Source organism: Brassica napus, chromosome C1 (genome assembly GCF_020379485.1).
Source record: "Brassica napus cultivar Da-Ae chromosome C1, Da-Ae, whole genome shotgun sequence".
Lineage (NCBI taxonomy): Eukaryota > Viridiplantae > Streptophyta > Magnoliopsida > Brassicales > Brassicaceae > Brassica > Brassica napus.
This window is the reverse complement of record NC_063444.1, coordinates 16,453,172-16,477,210: the sequence shown is the minus strand read 5'-3', so window position 1 is coordinate 16,477,210 and position 24,039 is coordinate 16,453,172. Positions and strand designations below refer to the sequence as shown.

The 24,039-nt window shown below is 32.7% G+C and overlaps 3 protein-coding genes across 4 annotated transcripts; 2 read left to right on the top strand and 1 right to left on the bottom strand.

The window, feature by feature from the left end:
• Positions 1-565: 565 nt before the first annotated feature.
• Positions 566-1,622, bottom strand: LOC106373230 (60S ribosomal protein L15-2-like). The gene is made up of 4 exons (XM_048743722.1): positions 1,434-1,622; positions 1,041-1,114; positions 917-944; positions 566-811 (listed from the first exon to the last, which is right to left on the bottom strand). Exons 1-4 carry the CDS (start codon positions 1,620-1,622, stop codon positions 566-568), a joined length of 537 nt encoding a protein of 178 aa, XP_048599679.1.
• Positions 1,623-4,671: 3,049 nt separating this feature from the next.
• Positions 4,672-10,032, top strand: LOC106376186 (E3 ubiquitin ligase PARAQUAT TOLERANCE 3-like). 2 transcript variants are annotated; one of them, XM_048744327.1, is made up of 16 exons: positions 4,672-5,098; positions 5,285-5,459; positions 5,804-5,900; positions 5,991-6,063; positions 6,148-6,314; positions 6,401-6,483; positions 6,572-6,628; positions 6,756-6,912; positions 7,018-7,169; positions 7,262-7,426; positions 7,504-7,797; positions 7,879-7,917; positions 8,001-8,298; positions 8,390-8,512; positions 8,598-8,682; positions 9,203-10,032. In XM_048744327.1, exons 2-16 carry the CDS (start codon positions 5,294-5,296, stop codon positions 9,824-9,826), a joined length of 2,580 nt encoding a protein of 859 aa, XP_048600284.1. In that variant the 5' UTR covers positions 4,672-5,098; positions 5,285-5,293; the 3' UTR covers positions 9,827-10,032. The 2 variants fall into 2 exon arrangements, with proteins under 2 accessions (XP_048600284.1, XP_048600285.1); XM_048744328.1 differs by having other exon boundaries at positions 4,672-5,459.
• Positions 10,033-21,073: 11,041 nt separating this feature from the next.
• LOC125580183 (extensin-2-like) lies at positions 21,074-22,848 on the top strand. Its single transcript, XM_048744326.1, has one exon. The coding sequence runs from the start codon at positions 21,147-21,149 to the stop codon at positions 22,692-22,694; it is 1,548 nt and encodes a 515-aa protein (XP_048600283.1). The 5' UTR covers positions 21,074-21,146; the 3' UTR covers positions 22,695-22,848.
• The last annotated feature ends 1,191 nt before the right edge of the window (positions 22,849-24,039 follow it).

The following is a 24,039-nucleotide window of genomic DNA, read 5'->3' as shown; positions in this document are numbered from 1 at the left end:
TCTTGGATTCAAGCAAATAATCTTTGACAACTCTTTGTTTGTTATCTCTAATGGATCTAACCTTGTTTATCCTATTCCTTGTTGATCAAAATCCTCTTCACCAATTTCTTGCGTCATGGTCAAGCGTGCAACTACTCTTCTCCTTTCATCAACAAAATAACGCAGTTGATATCTTTCATCAGGATTATATGTCAAATTCCAACTTGTGCCTTACACGGCCAACATATGTGTCTCTTTATGGGTGACTGTCAATTATGGCAAACTTCTACTTTGTGTTGGCCGGGTAAGGCACATAATGGAATTCGAAAGACTCTAGCTAGACACACGAGGAAGACTCAATTCGCCAATCCCTTCAGAATCTGAAGGCCAGATTCATTGAAGAAAGGCTCTAACCAGAAAAATATAAGGTACTAGCAATTCTCCATAATAACTAAAGCAAAATCACCATCAAAATTATCTAAGAAAATTAGCTTTATGGTCAGATGCAAAGTTTAAGGAAATTCAAAACTTGAAAAAGCAAAACAAAACATAAAGATGTACAACATAAACAAAAAATAAAGGTTGATCACCGGTAACGACGTAGGGAGATGGAGTTGTTTCTCCTCCAGGTAGACTGGCGGGAAGGTCTGTTCTTGTGGTTGTTGTGACCCTTTCCACGAAGACCACGATTCTTCTTTCCCTCTGAGGTGAGCCCTCTGAGTTCTCTGTGCTTGTGCACTGGGTTGCAGATCCAGATGATCCTTGGATCATTTCGGACGGCATTGTGTGCAGGGTCCACAAGTATAATCTCGTAGTACTTGTATGTAGAGTCCTAAGCAAATGAAAAACAAATCCATCATTAATCTATCATCATATCAGTAACACTATAAGCTACACATATAAACATTCCAATGTCGAAAAGGGTTTGATATCTTACCTCATTGAGCCGGTAGGAGTTGATGACCCTAAGGCCACCAAGTTTGCGACCAGCAAGTTCCTCACAACAGATCTCTTACTGCGCTGGAACTTGAGCTGAGTCACTCCCTGGTTAGTGGGTTTACCATAAGACAATATCCTTGGGAACAGGCCTCTTGCGACCTCCACGACTCACACGCACCCGGTAGACAACAAAGCCCTAGGCCCTAACAAAAAAAAGTATTAAGACACATCAGCAAACACAGTAGACTAAATGTATAAAAACATTACCCAAATTTTTAATTTGGGTCCATAAATGTAACAATCCTAGACAATAATAGAGTCCACAGTAGATAAAGAGCAGTTCGGTCAGAAGATTGAATCGATATCGCTGGTCTCAGGAAGTATTCTATCATGTTAACGCAGACATAGAATGGCTACGTGTCAAGACACCGCTTGACCAGCTTATTCACCTAAACCTACCTACAGACAAGAGAAGAATTAAGACCTGCTTGTGCACCAAAAAAAAAAAAAAAGACCTGCTTGGGCTTGTAGCCGAGACGACGGGCTTTGTCAGGACGAGTGGGACGAACAAGACGAACAATGGAAGGCTGCTGGCGATACTCCCAGCACCTTATCCTCTGCGTAAACCTCATCACATCCGATTGCTTCTTCCTCCATAGTTCCGACACGTACTTGTAGGCACCTATCGTTAACCAAAGAATCATATTTCATTCTTCATACACACATATATATCACCAAAACTCAATGAACATCACATAGCCATTGCTGATTCCCAGCGTCGCAGTCACTATTAGACCAACATTATCGGCGTCCTTAGCCTGATTTCTAAGGAATATTCGGCCGAGGTTGAGTTTGGATTCCCGAAGATATGCTACTGTGGTGGTTACCCTCTTGTAGCAACCTTTTACACCAGAAATGATCTAGGCCAAAGGTATTACACGTGTGAGAATGTTGACGGCGGAGAGTGCCATGTTTGGAAGTGGTGGGATGTGACGGTTATGGAGGAGATGAGAGCCATGGATAGACAGTATGGGCAGCTGTCTGAAAAAGTAGATTATCTTAACTTTATGAGTGATTATGAGACACACCTTAGGCAGGTTAAGAATCTCCATAATGACACTAAGCAAAAACTGGTTAGGCTTGAGAAGATAGTATGTGACTTAGCTAAGAAGAAATCAAGGGTTAGAAATGGCTTAGAATTCGTTGTTGGTGTAATGGTTTTCGTTGTAGTTGTTGCTGGAATGGTCCTCATGTTTAAGTAAAGGGTTACGAGTGGTGTACAACTCGTTGTTGCTGTCTAATGTTTTCAACGAATCGTTGTTGCTGTCTAATGTTTTCTAATGAATCGGATTGGTTTATGTGGGAATGTTTTTATTGTAATATGTGTGTAATGTATGGAACAGAACAAGTCCAATGTTTCGACCATGTAATATGTCCTTGTAATGTTTTCGATGTTTATTTTGCACTAAACTGAACAACCATGTAATATGTCTTTGTAATGTTTTCGATTGTCCAATGTTTGTAATCTGTATTCTGTTGTGGTAAAGTGACAAGAACGACTTTTTGTGGTAATGAACAAGTCAAATGTTTTCAGCTAAAAGACCATTAAAATTCATAACTGGAAGACCAACAAGAAGGACAGCAATTGTAGATTTTTTTTTTTGGTAAAAAGCAACAATGCTAGATTACTTGAAGATATTTCAAGGAGGTTCACATGTATTTGTTTCTTTTGACATTTGTAACCAAAAGACCACATGTATTTGTTTGTTTCTTCCACAAGAAAATAACTAAGTATCACAAGATGGATACTTCTAAAAAATCAGCATCACGGGAGTTTCACACATGATGCTATAAGTATGGTACTTCTAGTGTCATTACACATACACAATTCCTCTCTCTTCTACTCATTTCGTAAACAATTTCTTCCTTTTTTCCATTTAAATGACATCTTCTTCCCATTATCATTACCACAAAGATGATGATGCTGATTTTGAATCCCCATTTGAAGAATTTTTTAACAACTATGCTCCTATTCCAGAACCGAAAGAGCGAAAAAACGTATTTTTATCGAGAGAAACTGGAAAGAAGGCCACTAGAAGCTCTGGAATGATTACTTTAGCGATACTCCAACATATCCTCCCAAGTTATTCCGGCGACGGTTTCGAATGAACAAATTACTGTTCCTGCGTATTCTGCATCGTCTCTCCACAGAAGTACCGTATTTTCAACCAACAGAAGATGCAACCGGACGGTCTAGTCTATCACCCCTACAAAAATGTACTGCAGCAATTCGACAATTGGTATATGGTGGTGGGGCTGATACAGTTGACGAATATGTCCGACTTGCTGAAACAACAGCTCGAAAATGTTTGCACAATTTTACCGCCGGAATAATCAGCTTGTTTGGCGATGAATACGTAAGACGTCCCACACCGGAGGATCTGGAAAGACTACTCCATATTGGAGACCAACGTGGATTTCCAGGGATGATTGGAAACATCGACTGTATGCATTGGGAGTGGAAGAATTTCCCCACCGCTTGGAAAGGAATGCATTCACGAGGAACCGGAAAACCAACAATTGTGTTGGAGGCGGTAGCTTCATATGACCTCTGGATATGGCACGCGTTTTTTGGAGCTCTAGGTACTATGAACGATCTTAATATTCTTGATCGATCACCTGTTTTTGATGACATTATTAACGAAATTGCGCCACAAGTAAACTTCTATGTCAACGGAACGGAGTACCATTTGGCTTATCATCTCACGGATGGTATTTATCCGAAATGAGTGACTTTTATTCAATCTATCCGACTACCACAAGGTGAGAAGAATTCATTATTTGCTAAAACCCAAGAAGCTGTTCGAAAAGATGTTGAGCGTGCCTTTGGAGTCTTGCAAGCTAGATTTGCCGTTGTCAAAAATACATCTAAGTTATGGGATAAAGACAAAATAGCAAATATTATGAGAGCATGTATCATACTCTATAATATGATTGTCAAAGATGAACGAGATTCATACACTCAGTATAACATTTTAGAATTTCAACAAAGAGAAGATGTCGATCAGACATTTTCCGTCAAAAAGACTACAAAACATGGCAATACAATTGGTCGTCGAACAGAAGTTCGGGATAAAGAAGCCCATCAACAATTAAAAGAATATTTGATTGAAAATATATGAGATAAATTTGGACATCTTCCAAATAACGTATAATGTTTAAGTTTCTATGAATTCAATAAAATGTTTGTTTGCTTTTATTTATGATGTTTGTAATTTTTTTTTCTTGTTTTTTTTGGCAATTTTGTAATTTTCTTATGTTTTCAATTTTAATGTTATATGTTTATTTTAAACTTATCTTTTATATGTCATTACTTATTAAAATAAATAATTAATTTACTAAGAGACAACGCAAAAAATCCTACCTGTAATCTATATTTTTGGGATTGTCTCTTACCTTTGTCTCTTAACATAAAACTAATAATAAAATAAGCTAAGGACTTAAAAATTAGTCCTACCAATAACGTTACTCTTAGTCTTCCAACTAGGTTCTTGGTTTTATATAAAAGATGATTATTTCTTGAAGGATCAGTGTTAAAAAAAAAAAGAAGGAAAAATTATTTCATTCAGGAAGGAGCTACGGCTTGCCTCACATAAGGCCCAATAGTAAGGCCCAATAGTAAGGCCCATTAGATAAGAGAAAATAAAATAGAAACAGAAACTAGCTATATATTGGGCCTTACGGTTACGGTTTTCAACTAACAAAAAGCAGCAGTACGATAAGATAAATTAGGGGAAGGTCTCTCTGGACACGACAGATCCCCACCCATTGCACAAACCCTAGTGCCCTCACGATTTCCATCGGTTACAATCTTCGATTTCTGAACCCTCGAGATCCGTCTTCTCAAAATCTCATCTGAGGATCTTTCGGTGCTTGGAGCTTCAGGATTTGCTGATTTGAAGCCACTCGTTCGATCGATCGGTTGTCTCCGCAGTTTCGTGAAGATTTTAATTGGAGATATCTTTAGCTGAGCTTTGTCCCTGCCATCTAAGCTGTTCGATCTAACACGGACGTTCTACCCAATCTGGATCCGGAGCTTGTCGGAAAATTCTCCCTTGATCTGTTGCTGCTGTCTTGGCGCGCGTGAGAGGTTTCGTCTTTGTGAAGTCGAAACGAACAAGTACAGAACCATATGAGTTTTTTCTTGTAGTTACTTTTTTTTTTTGTTGGCCTCCTCCTATATAATTTTTTTTTATTTGCGGAAGGGCCTAGATTCTTAAGAGTCTTTGTGTGTTTGTGTCATAATGGTTTAATTAAGTTAGTAATAATAATATCATATATATGTATTTTTTATTCCATTATTCAGATAAATCGAATGGCAATTTATTACAAGTTTAAGAGTGCCAAGGCTTATGATACCATCTCCATGGATGGTCCTTTTATATCAGTTGGTTTTCTCAAAGAGAAAATTTACGAAACTAAGCATTTGGGCAGTGGTAAAGACCTTGACATTGTCATCTCTAATGCCCAAACTAACGAAGGTTTGTTTTCCTCTCATCTTAGTCATGTGTTTTGTAGTTTATCAAACGTATGTACATTGAGAGCATGTGTTTTTTACTTCCCTGCATTGAGCTGTGGTGTCGTTTAGTTGTCTTGCTTAAGTAAAAAAGTGAGTTACTTTCCTTGTTAATTGAATCAGTTGAATTAAATTGGTTGAACCTATGGTGATGACGACACCATCAGTTAAATGTTGGATACTGAGTTTTCTTTTAGTTGAATATTATTCCTTCTGAGGTTAAATTGTTCTTGATTGATTCTGGTTGTGAATCACTAGAATTATATATTTGGCCTTTATATATTTTCTTCTCTACTATTGTTCTTTCAGAATATCTGGATGAAGCAATGTTAATCCCAAAGAATACTTCTGTCCTAATTCGCCGGGTCCCTGGACGCCCTCGCATCAGGGTTATCAACCAACAAGAGTATTCTCCGATACCCCATTATTTTAGTCTCTTGTCTCTTTTTCCTTTTGACTCATGTGTAATGATGTAAATATCTACTACGCTTTGCAGGCCGAGAGTGGAGGAGAAAGTGGAAAATGTTCAGACTGAAATGAACAATCATATTGCTGCCGATGCATCTGCTGTGAGTTGTTTACGGCAATCTTTTTTTATTAGCACTGTCTTCGACTATCTTGGTATTAACCCACTCGTTAAATCTACGTTATAGGCTGAAGATGAGTTTGACGAGTTTGGGAATGATTTTTATTCAGTTCCTGCTGCCACAGCTGTCAATTATAGTAACCCAGGTCCTGATCCTGCACCAGCCGATGAGAAAGTAGATGAAGAAACCAAACTCAAGGCGTTGATAGACACTCCAGCATTAGACTGGCAGCAGTAAGTAGTCTTCTTTAACTGATAGGCACGGTCATGCTAACTAAATCTTGGCCAAACAGTTTGTTTATTTTTCTTTCGTGTGACAGACAAAGTGCAGATGGTTATGGCCCGGGCAGAGGTTACGGGAGGGGTATGTCTGGAAGGACGGGTGGACGCGGTTTTGGGAATGGTAAGTTCATCAATTATTGTCCAAAATTTGAGTTTAATTTTGCAGTAGAATTCAAGATACTGAAGCTGAGTTTACTTTTATTGAGCAGGAATGGAAAGGAAAACGCCGCCACCAGGATATATATGCCATCGTTGCAATGTTCCTGGTATGTCTGTTTTGGAGAATATTTTGTTATTATTGATGGTTACGGTTCTAGTGTTGTCACAAGTGTGTATGGTTTTATAGCCTCGGGAAAAAAAAACTGTGTACTAAGCGTCTGTTGTCTGACTCAGGACATTTTATTCAGCACTGCCCTACAAATGGCGATCCTACATATGATGTTAAGAGAGTTAAACCACCTACTGGTATTCCCAAGTCTATGCTTGTGGCGACCCCAGATGGCTCTTATTCTTTGCCAAGTGGCGCAGTTGCAGTTTTGAAACCAAACGAGTACGTTTTATTGTCGCATATTTACATTTAAGATGTTGTTGTCATATGCTACTTTTTCACATGAATTCAGTCTGAATGTTTTTGTGTCAATTTAACAAAATTCAGGGATGCGTTTGAGAAGGAAATGGAGGGGTTGCGGTCAGTAACACGTTCTGTGGGGGAGCTTCCTCCTGAGCTAAAATGCCCCTTATGCAAAGAAGTGATGAGAGATGCTGCCCTGACGAGTAAATGCTGTTACCAGAGCTTCTGTGACAAGTGTAAGTTCTTTTTTGTCAAATTTGCCAGTTCTTCTTTAATCATTATCTATTTCAGATCACGGCTTTTTGACTTAATTAATCTACAAATTCAGGTATCAGAGATCACATAATTGCAAAGTCAATGTGTGTTTGTGGAGCCACCAATGTACTAGCTGATGATCTTCTACCAAACAAGACCCTCAGGGATGCTATAAACCGTATCATGGAGTCTGGTAACAGTAGTGCTGAGAACGCTGGCGGCATGTGTCAAGTCCAAGGTAACTCATCCTCTCATTCGTAGTATGTTCTGATGTGTTTGTACCATCATCGCTAAACTAATGCATATTAAAACTAGATATGGAGTCTGCACGTTGCCTAGCTCCAAAGGTTCTGTCTCCTACTACATCTGCTGCATCTAAAGGGGAAAAGAAACCAGCTCCTAGTAACAACATTGAGACTTCACCTCTAAAGCCGCCAGTAGAAGTAGCGGAGATCACAAGTGCTCCTAAGGTGTCTGAAGAAATAGTTAAAGCGGATAAACCAGTTGATGCATCCGAAAGCTTGAATGGCAAGGAAGCAGTAGTTTCACAGGTGAATACGCAAGCTCCCAAGGAAGAAACACAGCAGCAGGCTGTTCCCGGGGATCAAGGTAGTAACTGGCTATCATTCATTTATGATATTTGGTGACTAATATCTTCAATAATTAACGTATACTCTTGCTCTTAACCAGGAAAAAAGAAGAAAAAGAAACCTCGGATGCCTGGACCCGGTAGCTATTACTCATCTTCTTTCTTCCCAGTCTATGTTAATTAATTGTATGGAGATGCTTAACAGATTGTGATATGTTTGCAGACATGCAATGGAACCCCATGCAGCATCCAGCAGGCCCCGACTATATGATGCCGCCACCGATGGGTCCAGGTCCAAGTAATCATTTTTTCAATGGTGTGCAACCGGGCTTTAACGGCTTTCAACCAGGGTTCAATGGCTTTCATCCTGGTCTCAATGGCTTTACAGGCCCTTATCCTGGCGGTATGCCTCCTTATGTCGGTTATGGATTAGGCCCCATGGACATGTATGGGGGTATGTTGCATCCAGATCCTTTTGCTGCACAGGGCTTTGGGTTCCCTAACATACCACCACCTCATAGGTACTCATAAATTGTTTCTAGTGTTTTATCTTACTTGGAGCTATTAAGTTTAGATATATATATAGATAATGGTGGTATTTGACTTGAGAAGGGACCTTGCGGAGATGGGGAATCGTATGAATGTCCAACGTCCTATGATGCCTGGGAGAGAGGAATTCGAAGCTAGGAAAGCTGAGATGAAACGAAAGCGTGAAAACGAGAGACGGTCGGAAGGGTAATCGCACTTTGCTTTCACTGCTCTCATTCTCTCACACGTCTGCTCCATCATGTTAGCTGATTCTTTGTTTTGTGTGGTGCAGAGGGAATGTCTTGAGGGAAGGTGAGAAGAGCAGAATGATGAATAACAACTCGGCAGACTCTTCCTCACCCATGAAGCCAAAATCTGTATGTATCATTTTGTTGTCTCAGTTATCTCTCGCTACTCTATATCTCTCAGCCAACTGGTTTGGCTTGAAAGAGACTGTAGGTTTTCAACACACTTCCATTCTCTCTTCGAAATCTAATCCCTTATCGCTCCCTGCATTTATCTATCATCATTACGTAAAAGGAAAATGGAATGATTCCTCAATTGCTGAAAGTGCATCGGTTATTGATTTTATTTTTGCATTTTGTTTATTAAAATGTAGATATCTGGTATATTTCATATTTTTTTTTAAAGATATATTGATTAAAGTGATACTAAATCACGTTACCTATTTTTAATATGCATATCGCTATTTTTATAAAAACATTTTTGTAACCTTCACGTCAGGTTAAAACAAAGGCTTTATAGTGATTAGATGGGCCATTTGTTGGGCCTAGTGCATTTATCATGGGCTTAAGACAAATTTTTGGCGCTATTACAAATCAATTTGTAGTGCACTAGTTACGACCATTTGTTGATGCCTTGTTGTACAATGAATAGGGACATGGACCTCCGCCTCCGATCCCTGATTACGACCGTCGTCGGCGATCGGAGAGATTATCATCAGAGCGTCAGTCATCTCGGCCAAGGGTCAGCTCGCCCTCTCGAGTATCTAGCAAGAAATCTGAGCATGATCATCACCGCAGCCGCCGGGATGATGATCGAAGTCGCGAACGCCACCGGGACGATGATCAAAGCCGGGAACGCCACCGGGATGATGATAAAAGCCGAGAGCGTCACAGGGAATCTGATCGTAAACACCGTAAGAGATCGGACATGCCATCATCGGAGCCAACTTCAGAGTTCGTTGATAACCACAAGTCCGGCGTATTCTCTAGGATAAGCTTTCCAGAGGGGGCATCTTCAGGCAAACAACGTAAAACGTCAAAGTCTTCTCCCGCGCCGCCAGAGACCTCGACGGCTGCCGCCGTTTCATCGACTCGTTGTCATAGTGGTGGGGAAAGAGAGTCGGCAGAATACGAATCCAGTGATGATGAAGACAGGCATTTCAAGAGGAAGCCGTCAAGGTACTACGAGCGGTCTCCATCGGTGGCAGATTCCGATGTCGGTGACGAGCATTTCCGTCGTTCGAAGCGATCAAAAGGAGAAAGGTGGCGCGCTTGATTCATTCAAAATTGAAACTCCTTTCATAGAGAGTCATGTGCATGGTACAATGAAAGAGGATGCCTTGTGACACTGAGGTCGCAGATATGTTTAATCGACTTTTTTTTTTCTTCTGTAAATATAAATGGATTTTTGTTTCTCACTAAATGATGATGCTCTTCATTATGACTTTTTATCTTATAAAAAGCTTCTTTTATTGGAGGTTATCAATTCTCAAACCATATATAATTACATCTTGAGTAGTCTTCAGAATGACCCATTTTTGTCTTTGATTAACTGAAATATAGTCTTTCACAAATATTTTTTCAAAAAAAGAATGAATTAACATATAGTACAATTTTCACGTGCGTCGTTCAAATTGGAATATAATAAATTACATGGTAAATGTGAGATACATCTTTGTTTTTGCGTATACTAACACATATTCTAGGAAATGACAGGACTGGCAACAACAGAAGTGCCAACCAGTAACTATGGATTTCCAGTGCGCCTATCGAAGACGGATTTGTTAGGTTTAGTAATATTGAGGGTATGAATGAACAAAAGCGAAGAGCATCCCATTGACATTTGCCAATTTGTGATTTAAAATTCAAAACGACGCGCTAATGAGTTTTTATGTGATGATGCATGTATTTATTTCGGTAGGACTAAATCTATACTATATAAAAATTGAGGCTATAAGCCATCGAGAGCGTCCACGTAGGATTTAAACGACCAATCGTAGTATGACAAATTATTATTTAAGTTTACTATTTTTAAAAATGTTAATATTAAAATTAATCTTTAAAAACGAAATTAATATTACATGAATATACTAAACTAACAAAATAGATATTAACTTTTCATAACTTACTAAAAAATGCTAACTATTAAAGTAAAATGGAAATTCAATAGAAAATAGTAATATTAACAAAAAATATGTCTTCTTAGGTATATTTTAATGTTAAAATAGTTAAAATAACAAAAACAATTAAAACTTTTTTGACTATTATATAAAATAAGAAACTTTCTAATTTCTAATATATGAAGTATTGCGTGACTATAAATAATTGTCTAAGTTTCACATGGATCAAGATCTTCCGGTTTGGTTCACAGAGTCAGTATGAATCTGTATAAGTTGATGACAAAAAAAAAGTTTTCAAGAGAGTCTAAACTATGGTTGCTTCTACTTACTTTGAGAAAGTGATAGATAGTGAAAAAAAGAGAAATCTAAACTATGGTTGCTTCTGTTTTTTCCTTGGTATTCCACGACCTCGAGCATGATTTTAATAAGAAGTTGTTTATTATGGGTTTTGCAGAGTGGTTATTTTTTTGGAGTTTACTTATGGGTTCATTGTTTAACTGTCCATATAAAAAATATACGATTTTATCATAATGTTCTAATGATATACCTATTTTATATAGATGCCCTAGGAAAGTTGGTTCTCATCAACAATGAGAATTTTAACTATCCAACTGGTGATGCATTTTAATTTGTTATTTTTAAATATGTCAATATTTCCAAAAAACCTGTTTATTTCATAATAAAAAGAAATCAATATCGAATATGGCAAACTAAAAAAGTAAAAACATTATACATATATTAACTTAATATATATATATATATTAATAATTTTGAAATTTAACATAAATTAACTAAAAATAATAATTCATTTTAAAATGCAATAATTCAAACAATTATAACAATTATAACTATAAATTTAACACATGATTTTCAAAATTTAGGCTATAAGCTATTGAAAATTTTCATAAATAAAATACATTATATATAATCTAAGACTATAAATCAGTGAAAAACAATTCATTATACTTTGATTAGGATTTAAAAAGTTCCATAAAATCATTTAAAATAAAATAGAAACCAATAGCAAACAAGGTGAGTTAACAAAAGTAAAACATTATATGCTATTAAAATATTCAAAATAACATATATTATATATGAGGCTATAATTCATTGAGAGTGTAGACATAGGATTAAAAAAAAACAGTCAAAATATGAAAAATCATAATTATAGTTTATTATTTTTAAAATGTTAAAATTTTCAAAATTGATAACACAAAATGGAATTCAACATCAAATAAGGTAAACTATTAAATAAAAATTAAGGATATAAGTCATTGAAAGCGTCCACGTATGATTTAAAATAACCAACCATATTATGACAAATAAACATTTTAATTTGTTATTTTTTAAATATGTCAATGTTTTCCAAAAACTGTTTATTTCATAATAAAAAAGAAATCAATATCGAATAAGGCAGACTAACAAAAGTAAACACATTTTACATATATTAACTTAATATATATATATTTCAAAATTTAACATAAATTAACTAAAAATAATAATTAATTTTAAAATGCAATAATTCAAATAATTATAACTATAAATTTAACTCATGATTTTCAAAATTTAGGCTATATGCTATTGAAGATATTCATGAATAACATGCATTATATATAACCTAAGACTATAAATCAGTGAGAAACAATTCATTATATTTTGATTAGGATTTAAAAAATTCCATAAGATCATTTAAAATAAAATAGAAACCAATATTAAACAAGGTAAGTTAACAAAAGTAAAACATTATAAATAAATTTACTTAATATATAATATTTCTCAAGATGTAACATTAAAATAAAATACAAAATAAGAATTAATATTAAGAATACAAAACTTTCAAACAATTATAAATAAACTAATTTAACTCATGGTTTTCAAAGTTTAGGCTATATACTATTGAAAATATTCAAAAATAACATATACCATGTATGAGGCTATAAGTCAAGTCATTGAGAGTATACACATAGGATTAGAAAAAAAAAACAATCAAAATATGAAAAATCATAATTATAGTTTACTATTTTTAAAATGTTAAAATTTCCAAAATTGATAATACAAAATGGAATTCAACATCAAATAAGGTATACTAAGAAATAAATCATCAAAATTAAATTGATTCATAGATATAGATACAATATTTTTCCTTCCAGGAACACAAAATAAAAATATACTCTTCAAAATAAAATTTCAAAAGTGTATTTTCAAAATAAATTATAAATCAATATCCAATGTGTTTTCTTTAATAATATCCAAATCGAAAACCCAAACATAATCTTCATGAACAAGGAACGCGTCAAGAATATAGGATTTAAAGTGAATGAACAATAATAGTGAATGAGAATTAGTACAAAGAAAAATGTAAAACATCCGCGAGAGAAAGTAGACATACAAAACCGAAGACAAAATCCAATAGACAAAAAATGTATCACACCAAAAAATTGGATATAGTAGAGAATAATTCCAATATAAGAAAAATATTTGAAATTTGCATTCGCTCTCTCTGAAAGATGTTAATTAAGAGAACAAAGATAGAGAGAGAGAATCGCAAGCCATAATTTATTTATGAGTTTCAAATTATTTTTAATCAATAAAAAAAAAACTAACGAATTTATTCATCCATTAAAATTTTAAATATTAATCAACATTATTATTTTATGTTTGTACAAATATTGTTTTAGTGAGTTACAGTCAAAATCTTCATAGAAACTAAACAAATAAGCTATACTGAAATAAATCTAACATGATGTGATCTACAAGATTTTTAAAAACAATTGTTATTAAAGCAAACTAAATGATGAATTCTTATAATCATTAGTCTGATTCACCTCATGTAACATATAAAGTTTAAGATGCTCTCTGTTGAGTTATGTTGAAGAAAATATTTAAAGAACAATGTTTAAAAGTTAGATAAAAATAATAAAGAGTTTAAGAAAGCATGTCAAATAACTTGGTTAAGATTTTTAATAAAATTATAAAGACGGCAAGCAATAAATTAGCATGAAAAATAATCAATATGAATTTATCATCAACAAACTCAAAACATAGGATGTTAAACGGCCAATCGTATTATGACAAATCAGTTTTTTAAATTATTATTTTTTAAAATGTCAGTATTTCCAAAAACTGTTTATTTCATAATAAAATAGAAATTCATATCAAATAAGGCAAACTAAAAATTTGTTTAAAAAAATATAGATATATTAACATAATATATATTATAATATTTCGTATTTAACATAAGTAGTTATGAAATATAACAATTAATTTAAAAATGACTATTTTAAAACATTTATAACCAAATAAATTTAAAACATTTTCCTTTCGGGTTTATACCATATGCTATTGAAAATATTCATAAATAACATATACTATATATAAGTTGAGACTATAAATCATTGGGAGTATCTATATATTATTTAAAAGCATTAAAAATATATAAAATAACCATATAATTTATTATTTTCGAAACTTTTAATATTTCCAAAACAATAATAATTTCAAAATAAAATCGAAATTGACATTAAATAAGGTAAGTTAACAAAAGTAAAAAAAAAACAGATTAACTTTATATTTATAATATTTTTAGAAATTTAAGAGAAATAAAGTAAAAAAAAAGAATTAATTTTGAAATGTAATACTTTCAGACAAATATATGTAAATAAATTTAACTCATTATTTTCAAATATTATGATATATATGCTACTGAAATTATTTACAAATAATATATATTATATATAAGTTAAGGTTTTAAATTTTTTGGAATGTTTAAATATTTACTTATATTGAACAGGTAGAAATTGTAAACAATTTCAGATATACAAATTGAGGCTCCATAGAGCGTACACATCAGCGAAAAATACAGTTTCCGAAAGATGCCACGTGTAAGTCATCTAGAAAAAAAAATAAAATAAATAAATATGCAATGTAAGAAATAGAAATATTACATTAAACAATAATAAGTAAATATACAATATAAGAAAAAATAAACAATAAGTAAATATACAATAAAAAAAATAAAAATATTACATTAAACATCTATCATAATATTATCATTTGATATAAAAACAAGAAAATTAGAATAAGTAAATATACAATTAACAAAATAAAAAACTAAATTAAACATCTATCTGAAAAATGTATAGTAAAATTAATAATAACTAAATACACAATATAATAAAAAAAAATTATATTATACATTTATCGAAATATTAGAATAAGTAAATATAAAATATAAGAAAAAATAAATAATAAGTAAATATAGTATATAAAAAATTAAAATATTACATTAAATATATATCGTAATATTATCATTGATATAAAAGCAAGAAATTTAGAATAAATAAATATACAAAAAAGATAAACAGTAAGTAAATACAATATAAAAAGTGAAAAACTAAATTAAACATATATCTGAAAAATGTATAGTTAAATAAATAATAAGTAAATATAAAATATAAAAATATAACATTAAATATCTATTTTAATATTAGAATAATTAAATATAAAATATAAGAAAAAATAAATAATAAGTAAATGTAGTATATAAAAAATTAAAATATTACATCAAATATAAGGGAATTTGCCAAATATGACTCACACCTTGATTTTAACCACAAATCTATACCCAAACTTGAATCAAATGCAAAACTAACCTAAAAGCCTTGTGAAATTACCACCAGTCCTTTGTCACCAAACAAAAAAGCAGAAGCCTTTTTTACAAATATAGCCCCAATAAGTCGTCTGAGTCGTCTAAGATGCTAGAAGTCTTCTAGACGACTTCTATTAGATGAATCAAGTAAGTCGTCTGGTGTAGTTGATCTTAAAAATAATTTATACATTTTTTAAAAAATATTTTGACAAATGAAAAATTAAAATCATGTAATTATAAATAGTTTTAGATAATGTAAATTAAGATATAATAAAAATGAATAATTTTCAGCATAGATGAGTGAAAGTAGTTAATCATGATATTCTTTGATTTTAGGGTTTGACAACATATGTTGTAGTATTGTATGTATTCTTAGGGTTAGATTTTGGAAAGCTTGAATGTTTTTTTTGAAAAATTAAATTTTTACCTATAAGTGTTTATTTTTGTGTATAGTAAACATTTTTGAAGTTTAATTTGATTTTATGAAGTTTTTAGTTAGTTAATTAAGTTTAGTGGTTATGTTTAGGGTCTAGACAACTAACTTACAAGTCGTCTGGTGAATATTTTAAAACAGACGACTTACATGTAAGTCGTCCAAATATTCCCGCCTAAAATTTTTTAAAAAATTATTTTCCCGATTAAATAATTTAAACCAGTTACAAGTCGTCTGTGAAGTCTTCTATTTTAGTTTCCGGCTTAAATATTTTAATTTTCCGCTAAAAGTATTAAAGTCTTCTGAGCGACTTACAAGTAAGTCGTCTGAATCAAGAATATTTAACCTAATTGGATTTTTTTGTCTCCCTATATAAAGAAAAATTTACACATTCTCTCTCTTCCTTTCAAATGGCTGCAACAAAAATGTAATGTTCGTCATTCTAAAACTCTTCCACCTCTCTCTAATCTCTTAGAACTTATAAACACTAAGCTTTATATCAATTTATTGTTTTTGTCTCATGTCTTTCTCACTAATTTATCTTGTTTTTGCAGGTTTGTCATCACATGATTCTCATCTTCCACTCATTTAAAAGTAGATCTACTAATTTTATATATGTATTTTTGTGTGTTCTATAAATGTATATTTATCTAATCTTCCACTCATTTTCTCTGTTTTTAAGCCATTTGAACGTTTTTGGACATGCAGATTTTCAGATCTGGATTTAGATACGCATGTTTTTCAGATCTGGAAGACTTCTGGGACAACTTACCTGTTAGTCGTCTAAAATATAATACGCTAGACGACTTCCAGGAAGTCGTCTGGACTTCCTGGAAGTCTTCTGACGAAGTCTCCCTTTCATAACAGATCTGAGCGTTTTGGTAAAATTTTATGTCTGATTTTTTTTCATTTGGTAACTTCCTGTTGTATAAAGTTCTTACTTTTTTCACAAACTAAAACTCTCCAAACCCACTCTAATCTCTTTGACTTGAAAACACCAAACTTTATATGAATTTTTCAGTTTTGTCTTATATCTCTCTCACTAATTTATGTTGTTTTTGGAGGTTTTTCATCACATGATTCTCATTTTCCACTCATTTAAAGGTAGATCTATCAATTTTAGATATGTATTTTTGTGTGTTCTATAAAGGTAGATTTATCTAATCTTCCACTCATTTTCTCTGTTTTTAAGTCATTTGAACGTTTTTGGATATGCAGATTTTTCAGATCTTGAAGACTTCTGGGACAACTTACCTGTTAGTCGTCTAAAATATAATGCGCTAGACGACTTCCAGGAAGTCTTTCGACGAAGTTTCCCTTTCATAACAGATCTGAGCGTTTTGGTAAGTTTTTATGTCTGATTTTTCTTCATTTGGTAACTTCCTGTTGTATAAAGTTCTTACTTTTTTCCCAAACTAAAACTCTCCAAACCCACTTTAATCTCTTTGACTTGAAAACACCAAATTTTATATGAATTTTTCAGTTTTGTCTCATGTCTTTCTCACTAATGTATCTTTTTTTTGCAAGTTTTTAATCAGATGGTTCTCATATTCCACTCATTTAAATGTAGATCTATTAATTTTAGATATGTATTTTTATGTGTTCTATAAATGTAGATTTACCAAATCTTCCACTCATTTTCTCTGTTTTTAACCATTTGAACGGTTTTGATATGCAGGTTTTTCAGATCTGGATTTGATATGCAGATTTTTCAGATCTGGAAGAATTCTTGGACGACTTACCTGTTAGTCGTCTGGACTTCCTGGAAGTCTTCTTCCATATCAAGTGGAGTCTAACCTTGTCTTTGTAGAGGAATGATCTATAATAGTTTTGTTTGTGGTATGTTTTGTGATTTGCATGTCTACTCTTTTAGTTGTGAATTTTTTGTAAAATCAGTAATAATGTTTCCCAAGATGTAATACATGTGCTAACAATGTGTTTACACATTTACAAATCAATGAAATAATAGACTTCAATAGCCTTTTTCTTATCTTTGGATCTCCCATATGCAATAATAAACTCCAATGGCTTTCTTCTCATCTTAAGAAACAAGAATGTCGGTAGCTTCATATTAATACAACATTTTAAGAAACATTTTAACCCTTCTTCCAACTCATAACAATAATCATCATTAGTGTTTATAATATAATACTTAAGAGATGGAAACAAACAATAATAACTAGTCAAAGCATATCACATTTTTTATAAGTTTGTGTTGAAAAACTTAGTCAAATTTAGTAAAACTAAGAGAGAAAATATATTTTGAAAATATGAGTTTTACATATCTTGAAGTTACTTAATACTCTTAAAAATACAACTTATTCAAAAACTAGCGTAGAAAACTTCCACGGAAGTTTTCTCGGATCAGCTAGAAACTTTAATAAACATGAATGTTGGTAACCTCATAAATATCACGAATTAAGTTATAAATTTCATTCAGTAGCTAAAATATTGATTAATAGACATGAATTAACAAGAAAATGTTAAAAATTCTTTATAGTTTTAGATAAAATGAAAGTTTATTAAACATTAACGCAGACGACTTCCACGGAGGTCGTCTGACAGACTTCTAGGAAGTCGTCCATTTAGGTTAGTTTTGCAATTGATTTTTAACCTAGACGACTTACATGGAAGTCGTTCATCTTTGTTTGTTAAAAAACAATCCGAGACGACTTCCATGTAAGTCGTCTAGAGAAAACATGTTAGTTTTGCATTTGACCGAATTGTGTCAGAAATTTTGACTTTTCCTGGACGACTTACATGTAAGTCGTCCAATAGAAAATTAAAAAATCAATATTTTGTTATACCTAGGACTTCAGGTTAGTTTTGCGATTGAAAAATACAACAAAAAAAATATTTTTTTCTAGACGACTTACACGGAAGTCGTCCGTTCAACGACTTACACGGAAGTAGAAAATAACTCCAATATAAGAAAAATATTTGAAATTTACATTCACTCTCTCTGAAAGATGTTAAGTAAGAGAACATAGATAGAGAGAGAGAGAGAATCGCAAGGCATAATTTATTTATGAGTTTCAAATTATTTTTAATCAGTCAAAAACTAACGAATTTTTATCCATTAAAATTTTAAATATTAATCAACATTATTATTTTATGTGTGTACAAATATTTGTTTAGTTAGTTACAGTTAAAATCTTCATAGAAACTAACCAAATAAGCTATAATGAAATAAATCTAACATGATGTGATCTACAAGATTTTTAAAAACAATTATTATCAAAGGAAACTAAATGATGAATTCTTATAATCATTAGTCTGATTCACCTCATGTAAAATATAAAGTTTAAGATGCTCCCTGTTGAATTATGTTGAAGAAAATATTTAGAAAAAAATGTTTACAAGTTAGATAAAAAAATAAAGAGTCGATGTAAGCATGTCAAATAAATTAGTTATGATTTTTAATAAAATTATAAAGATGACGAGCAATAAATTAGCATGAAGAATAACATAAAAGAATGATAGAAAAATAATCAATATGAATTTATCATCAAAAAACTAAAAACATACAAATTTACAAACTTATAACATTTAAAAAAATCTCAAGATTACAATGAGTAAGCTCTAAGACTTTCGTTATCTTATCACCAGCATTTAGCAACTAGAAATAATTTTTTATCAAATTATATAATAGTTTATGAATGATCTAAAAAATATTCATGGAAACTTTGAAACAAACATACATTATCTATCGTACCAAAATAATATTTGTCATATAAAACAAGTAAATTATGATATATTGTAAAGCATTATACAATCATACAAGCTTAAATACTATACAGCTAAATAATTAGATCATGTAATAGATAAATATTATACTTTAGGTTCTCTATATTATTGATTCAATAAATAAAATATTATTTAACATTTTTTTAATTCATTATATTTACTTAAATTTATATTATTTTACAAAGATTATTTAATATTATACTAAATACTATACTGTTACATATCTATATATATATATATATGTATAACAATCGCACATTAATTATAAAGTTTTTCTGAATATAAAGCAAAATTAGAATATTATACAAATAGTTTAATCGCTTATGTTATTCAAATAAAATATTTATAAATTTTTGATAAAAATATTATAATTTATTAGCAGTTTACATACATTGAGTAATCTACATAATATGTTAAAATATAATTTAATATTTCAAAAACTATGAATGTTTTTATAAACATAATTATTGCATCTATAAATACAAATAACTAAATAGCTAATAACATGATATAATTATAACTAAACATGAATATTAAAATCAACAAATCATATTTCAAATAAGAAAATTGTATAAATCAGTTAAATTGTTAGCTTCAAAGTTATTATAAACCTAAACTAAATTATTAATACAGAGCGCGAATATAAAATCCAGTTACTAAAATGATTCACCACCATTTGCTGCTAGCATTATTCATTCCTCTTTAGACTGCAAGAATAAAAAAATATATGGAGTGTAAATAATTATTTTTTTTTTCATATGAAAAATAATAAAGTACAAATAATAGGATAAACCCTAGATCATGTATGAAACCACGTTGGTAAATTGTACGTATCGATATGACTATTTGTCCACATATAGTATATGAATCTGTGCCTAACATACATGAATCATAAACGAAAATTTTGTTTCTCTTAGGATTTAAACAATTGATAAGAATAGTTTTTACCGATCACTTCCTTTAGGAAAACAACATGCATATACGTTTTACATATATGTCTATATATGATCTATTTAAAACTGTTACTGGTAGATAAAAGCCAGATGAGGAATCCATATGGAGAGTGCTGATGATATAAAAGTAACCAAACAATACACTGAATACAACTAGACATGGAACATACTCGTCAAAATGTTCATAAAAACAGAAGTGTATTGTTTCAGCCGACGATGTTCCCATGACTTCAAATTTTTTTATTTATAGTTTGTGTTACATAACATTCACAAAAATATGTAATTTTTTTGATTTTATGATAAAAAATTGTTGGTAATAATGAAATAATCATCGCTTTCCCCACATGAATTTCATAAACAAATTTTTTTTTTTTGCTTGTGGCTAAAGTAATCATCAGTGTAGCACTTTGTTCATTTTCACTAATCTTGGGACCTAAATAAAAAATAAGCAAACAAATTTCTTAAAATAATAGGAAGTTGCCAAAGAATCTGGAACATTTCTTATGCTCAACACATCACCACCTTAAAATAAACAACTTAAGCACGTCGTCTAAATGTGTTGGAAGTGCCACACACGAACCCAAGTGGGGAGAATAATATAAACTTTACACACAAAGCGACTATATATCAATGGACTTCACGTTGAACTATATCATAACAAAGAAGAGAAACTAAAAAGAGCAGCTACGGGTAGAATGAGATCCCCAAAAATTATGGGATTAGGGCATTGCATGGTTTATGTTGTGGTCTTTAGCGCCATCGTAGCTGCAGCTTACCCTTATGAATCTCCCCCAACAACACAGAAATATCCCCCAGTCCATAAAACCAAATCACCATATCAACCCAAAAAGAATTCCCCATATTACTCGGCACCACCATCTCCTCCACCACAATATAGAAGACAAGGCCCTAAATATACACCACATCCAAAACCATATATCTACAGTTCCCCACCACCTCCGTCGTACTACTCTCCTTCCCCGAAGGTCGAATACAAATCTCCACCACCGCCTTACATCTACAGCTCTCTACCACCGCCACCATACTACTCTCCTTCCCCGGAGGTAGACTACAAGTCTCCACCACCACCCCCACCATACTACTCTCCTTCTCCGAAGGTAGAGTACAAGTCTCCACCACCTCCATACGTTTACAACTCCCCACCACCTCCACCATACTACTCTCCTTCACCAAAAGTAGAGTACAAATCTCCACCACCTCCATACGTCTACAGCTCCCCACCACTTCCACCATACTACTCTCCTTCCCCAAAAGTTGACTACAAGTCTCCACCACCACCATACGTCTACAGCTCTCCACCACCTCCACCATACTACTCTCCTTCCCCGAAGGTAGACTACAAGTCTCCACCACCGCCATACGTATACAGCTCTCTACCACCGCCACCATACTACTCTCCTTCCCCGGAGGTAGACTACAAGTCTCCACCACCACCCCCACCATACTACTCTCCTTCTCCTAAGGTCGAATACAATTCTCCACCACCACCATACGTGTACAGCTCCCCACCACCTCCGCCATACTACTCTCCTTCTCCGAAGGTAGAGTACAAGTCTCCACCACCTCCATACGTCTACAACTCCCCACCACCTCCACCATACTACTTTCCTTCCCCAAAAGTTGACTACAAGTCTCCACCGCCACCATACGTCTACAGCTCACCACCACCACCACCATACTACTCTCCTTCCCCGAAGGTATACTACAAGTCTCCGCCACCGCCATACGTATACAGCTCCCCACCACCTCCACCATACTACTCTCCTTCGCCAAAGATGGTCTACAAGTCTCCACCACCGCCATACGTCTACAGCTCCCCACCACCTCCACCATACTATTCTCCTTCCCCGAAGGTAAACTACAAATATCCACCACCACCATACGTCTACAGCTCCCCACCACCTCCACCATACTATTCTCCTTCCCCGAAGGTAAACTACAAGTCTCCACCACCGCCATACGTCTACAGCTCACCACCTCCTCCACAATTCTACTCTCCTTCCCCGAAGGCCGAATACAAGTCTCCACCTCCGCCATACGTGTACAGCTCCCCACCACCTCCACCATACTATTCTCCGTCGCCAAAGGTTGACTACAAGTCTCCACCACCGCCATATGTCTACAGCTCCCCACCACCTCCACCATACTACTCGCCTTCCCCAAAAGTTTACTACAAGTCTCCACCACCTCCACCATATGTCTACAAAATGCCCTACTACTAATTTTTAAATTGTTTCTTTAACAAGCAACATGATTCATTTCTATTGTTTTTTTGATGAAATTGTCTTTTGATTTTCTGTTGTTGTGGTTGCTTCCTCTATTTTATGGTTTTATTATACCAATAAAATTTGGCTACTTTTTGGATGCACCTATTTATTGGTTGATGTTGTTCAAACTCACTCTAAATTTGAAATAATTACATTTTCCTATCCAATAATTTCCATTTAAATTAAATTTAGTCATTTTTATATGGAATTCAGTTCATTAGTTTCATATTGGTGAAACATTGAAAAATTGTTGATGTATGTTTGTAGTTTTCTTTTTAGTGAAATAGTTTGAGTAATTAAGCTGAATTGAAATAAAACATTCTTGACATAATTCTATTGTAGTGCATATTAAATCCAAAACCCATATATGTGTATTAGAATTTTATAGATCTTTTTTACTCCTCACTAACTGATGTTGTTGTTTATTCTGAATGCTTTTTATCTAACCAAAATATATAGCCTCAATTACACAATTAAATATGGTCGGATTGGTAGCCGACTACCCAATAAATTTCAAGGACGGTAGATATTGGAGGAAATATTAACAATACTAATATTTGGAATCCCTTGGTTTATAAATTATTCGTTGAAAATGTAACAATTGCCTGAAATTTAACTTTGTCGATAAAAATCGACTTTATTTTTATATTTAGCTAGGACAGTTTTGTAACTAGGTGAATCGTTGGAAAGAGAGGAATGAGAGAATACACCAAACGGGGTTTCGGACAGTAGAACATGCGGTTCGGATCATTGATAAGGCTATGCGAAATAGGATTACTTCTCTTCGATATAAGGCTGACCACAATTTTACAGGCTTGATGTGTCGGCGGTTCGAAGTTACGGCTTAGCTCACAGGATCTTGAAATTCATTTTTTACATGTATTGTATAGTTTTTCTTTTATAGCTCTTATAGTCTCTCACAACCTTTTGTAAATTCCTAATATTATTCATTGATCAATAAATTTCACATTTTATCAACAAAAAAAAACTAGGTGAATCTTTTTTTTTCACAAAAAAAGACATCGTGATAAAATAGAATTTGTTGATTTCAATATATTTTGATGATCTTTAGTAAATTTATATCTAAAACGAAAATTAAAGTCTTTGAAACATATTTTATATACGTAAAAGCTATGCAAAAATACCATTTCAAAAATTTAATAAATGTATATACGGTAGAATCAAATATTTTCTTATTTTATAAAAAATATTTTATTATAAAAAAATCTGAAAAACGGATTTTTTCTAAATTAATAAGTCTGCAAATTAATAAAAAGTTATAGCCCCACCGTTATTAATT

Coding starts and splice junctions, on each gene's coding strand:
- LOC106373230 (XM_048743722.1), bottom strand. CDS start 1,622: ATGATTCTTTGGTTAACGATAGGTGCCTACAAGTACGTGTCGGAACTA. Junction 1,115..1,433: donor TCGGCTACAAGCCCAAGCAG/GTCTTTTTTTTT, acceptor GTTAGGGCCTAG/GGCTTTGTTGTCTACCGGGT. Junction 945..1,040: donor CCCAAGGATATTGTCTTATG/GTAAACCCACTA, acceptor TGGTGGCCTTAG/GGTCATCAACTCCTACCGGC.
- LOC106376186 (XM_048744327.1), top strand. CDS start 5,294: ATGGCAATTTATTACAAGTTTAAGAGTGCCAAGGCTTATGATACCATC. Junction 6,484..6,571: donor TGGACGCGGTTTTGGGAATG/GTAAGTTCATCA, acceptor TTTATTGAGCAG/GAATGGAAAGGAAAACGCCG. Junction 7,170..7,261: donor CCAGAGCTTCTGTGACAAGT/GTAAGTTCTTTT, acceptor CTACAAATTCAG/GTATCAGAGATCACATAATT.
- LOC125580183 (XM_048744326.1), top strand. CDS start 21,147: ATGAGATCCCCAAAAATTATGGGATTAGGGCATTGCATGGTTTATGTT.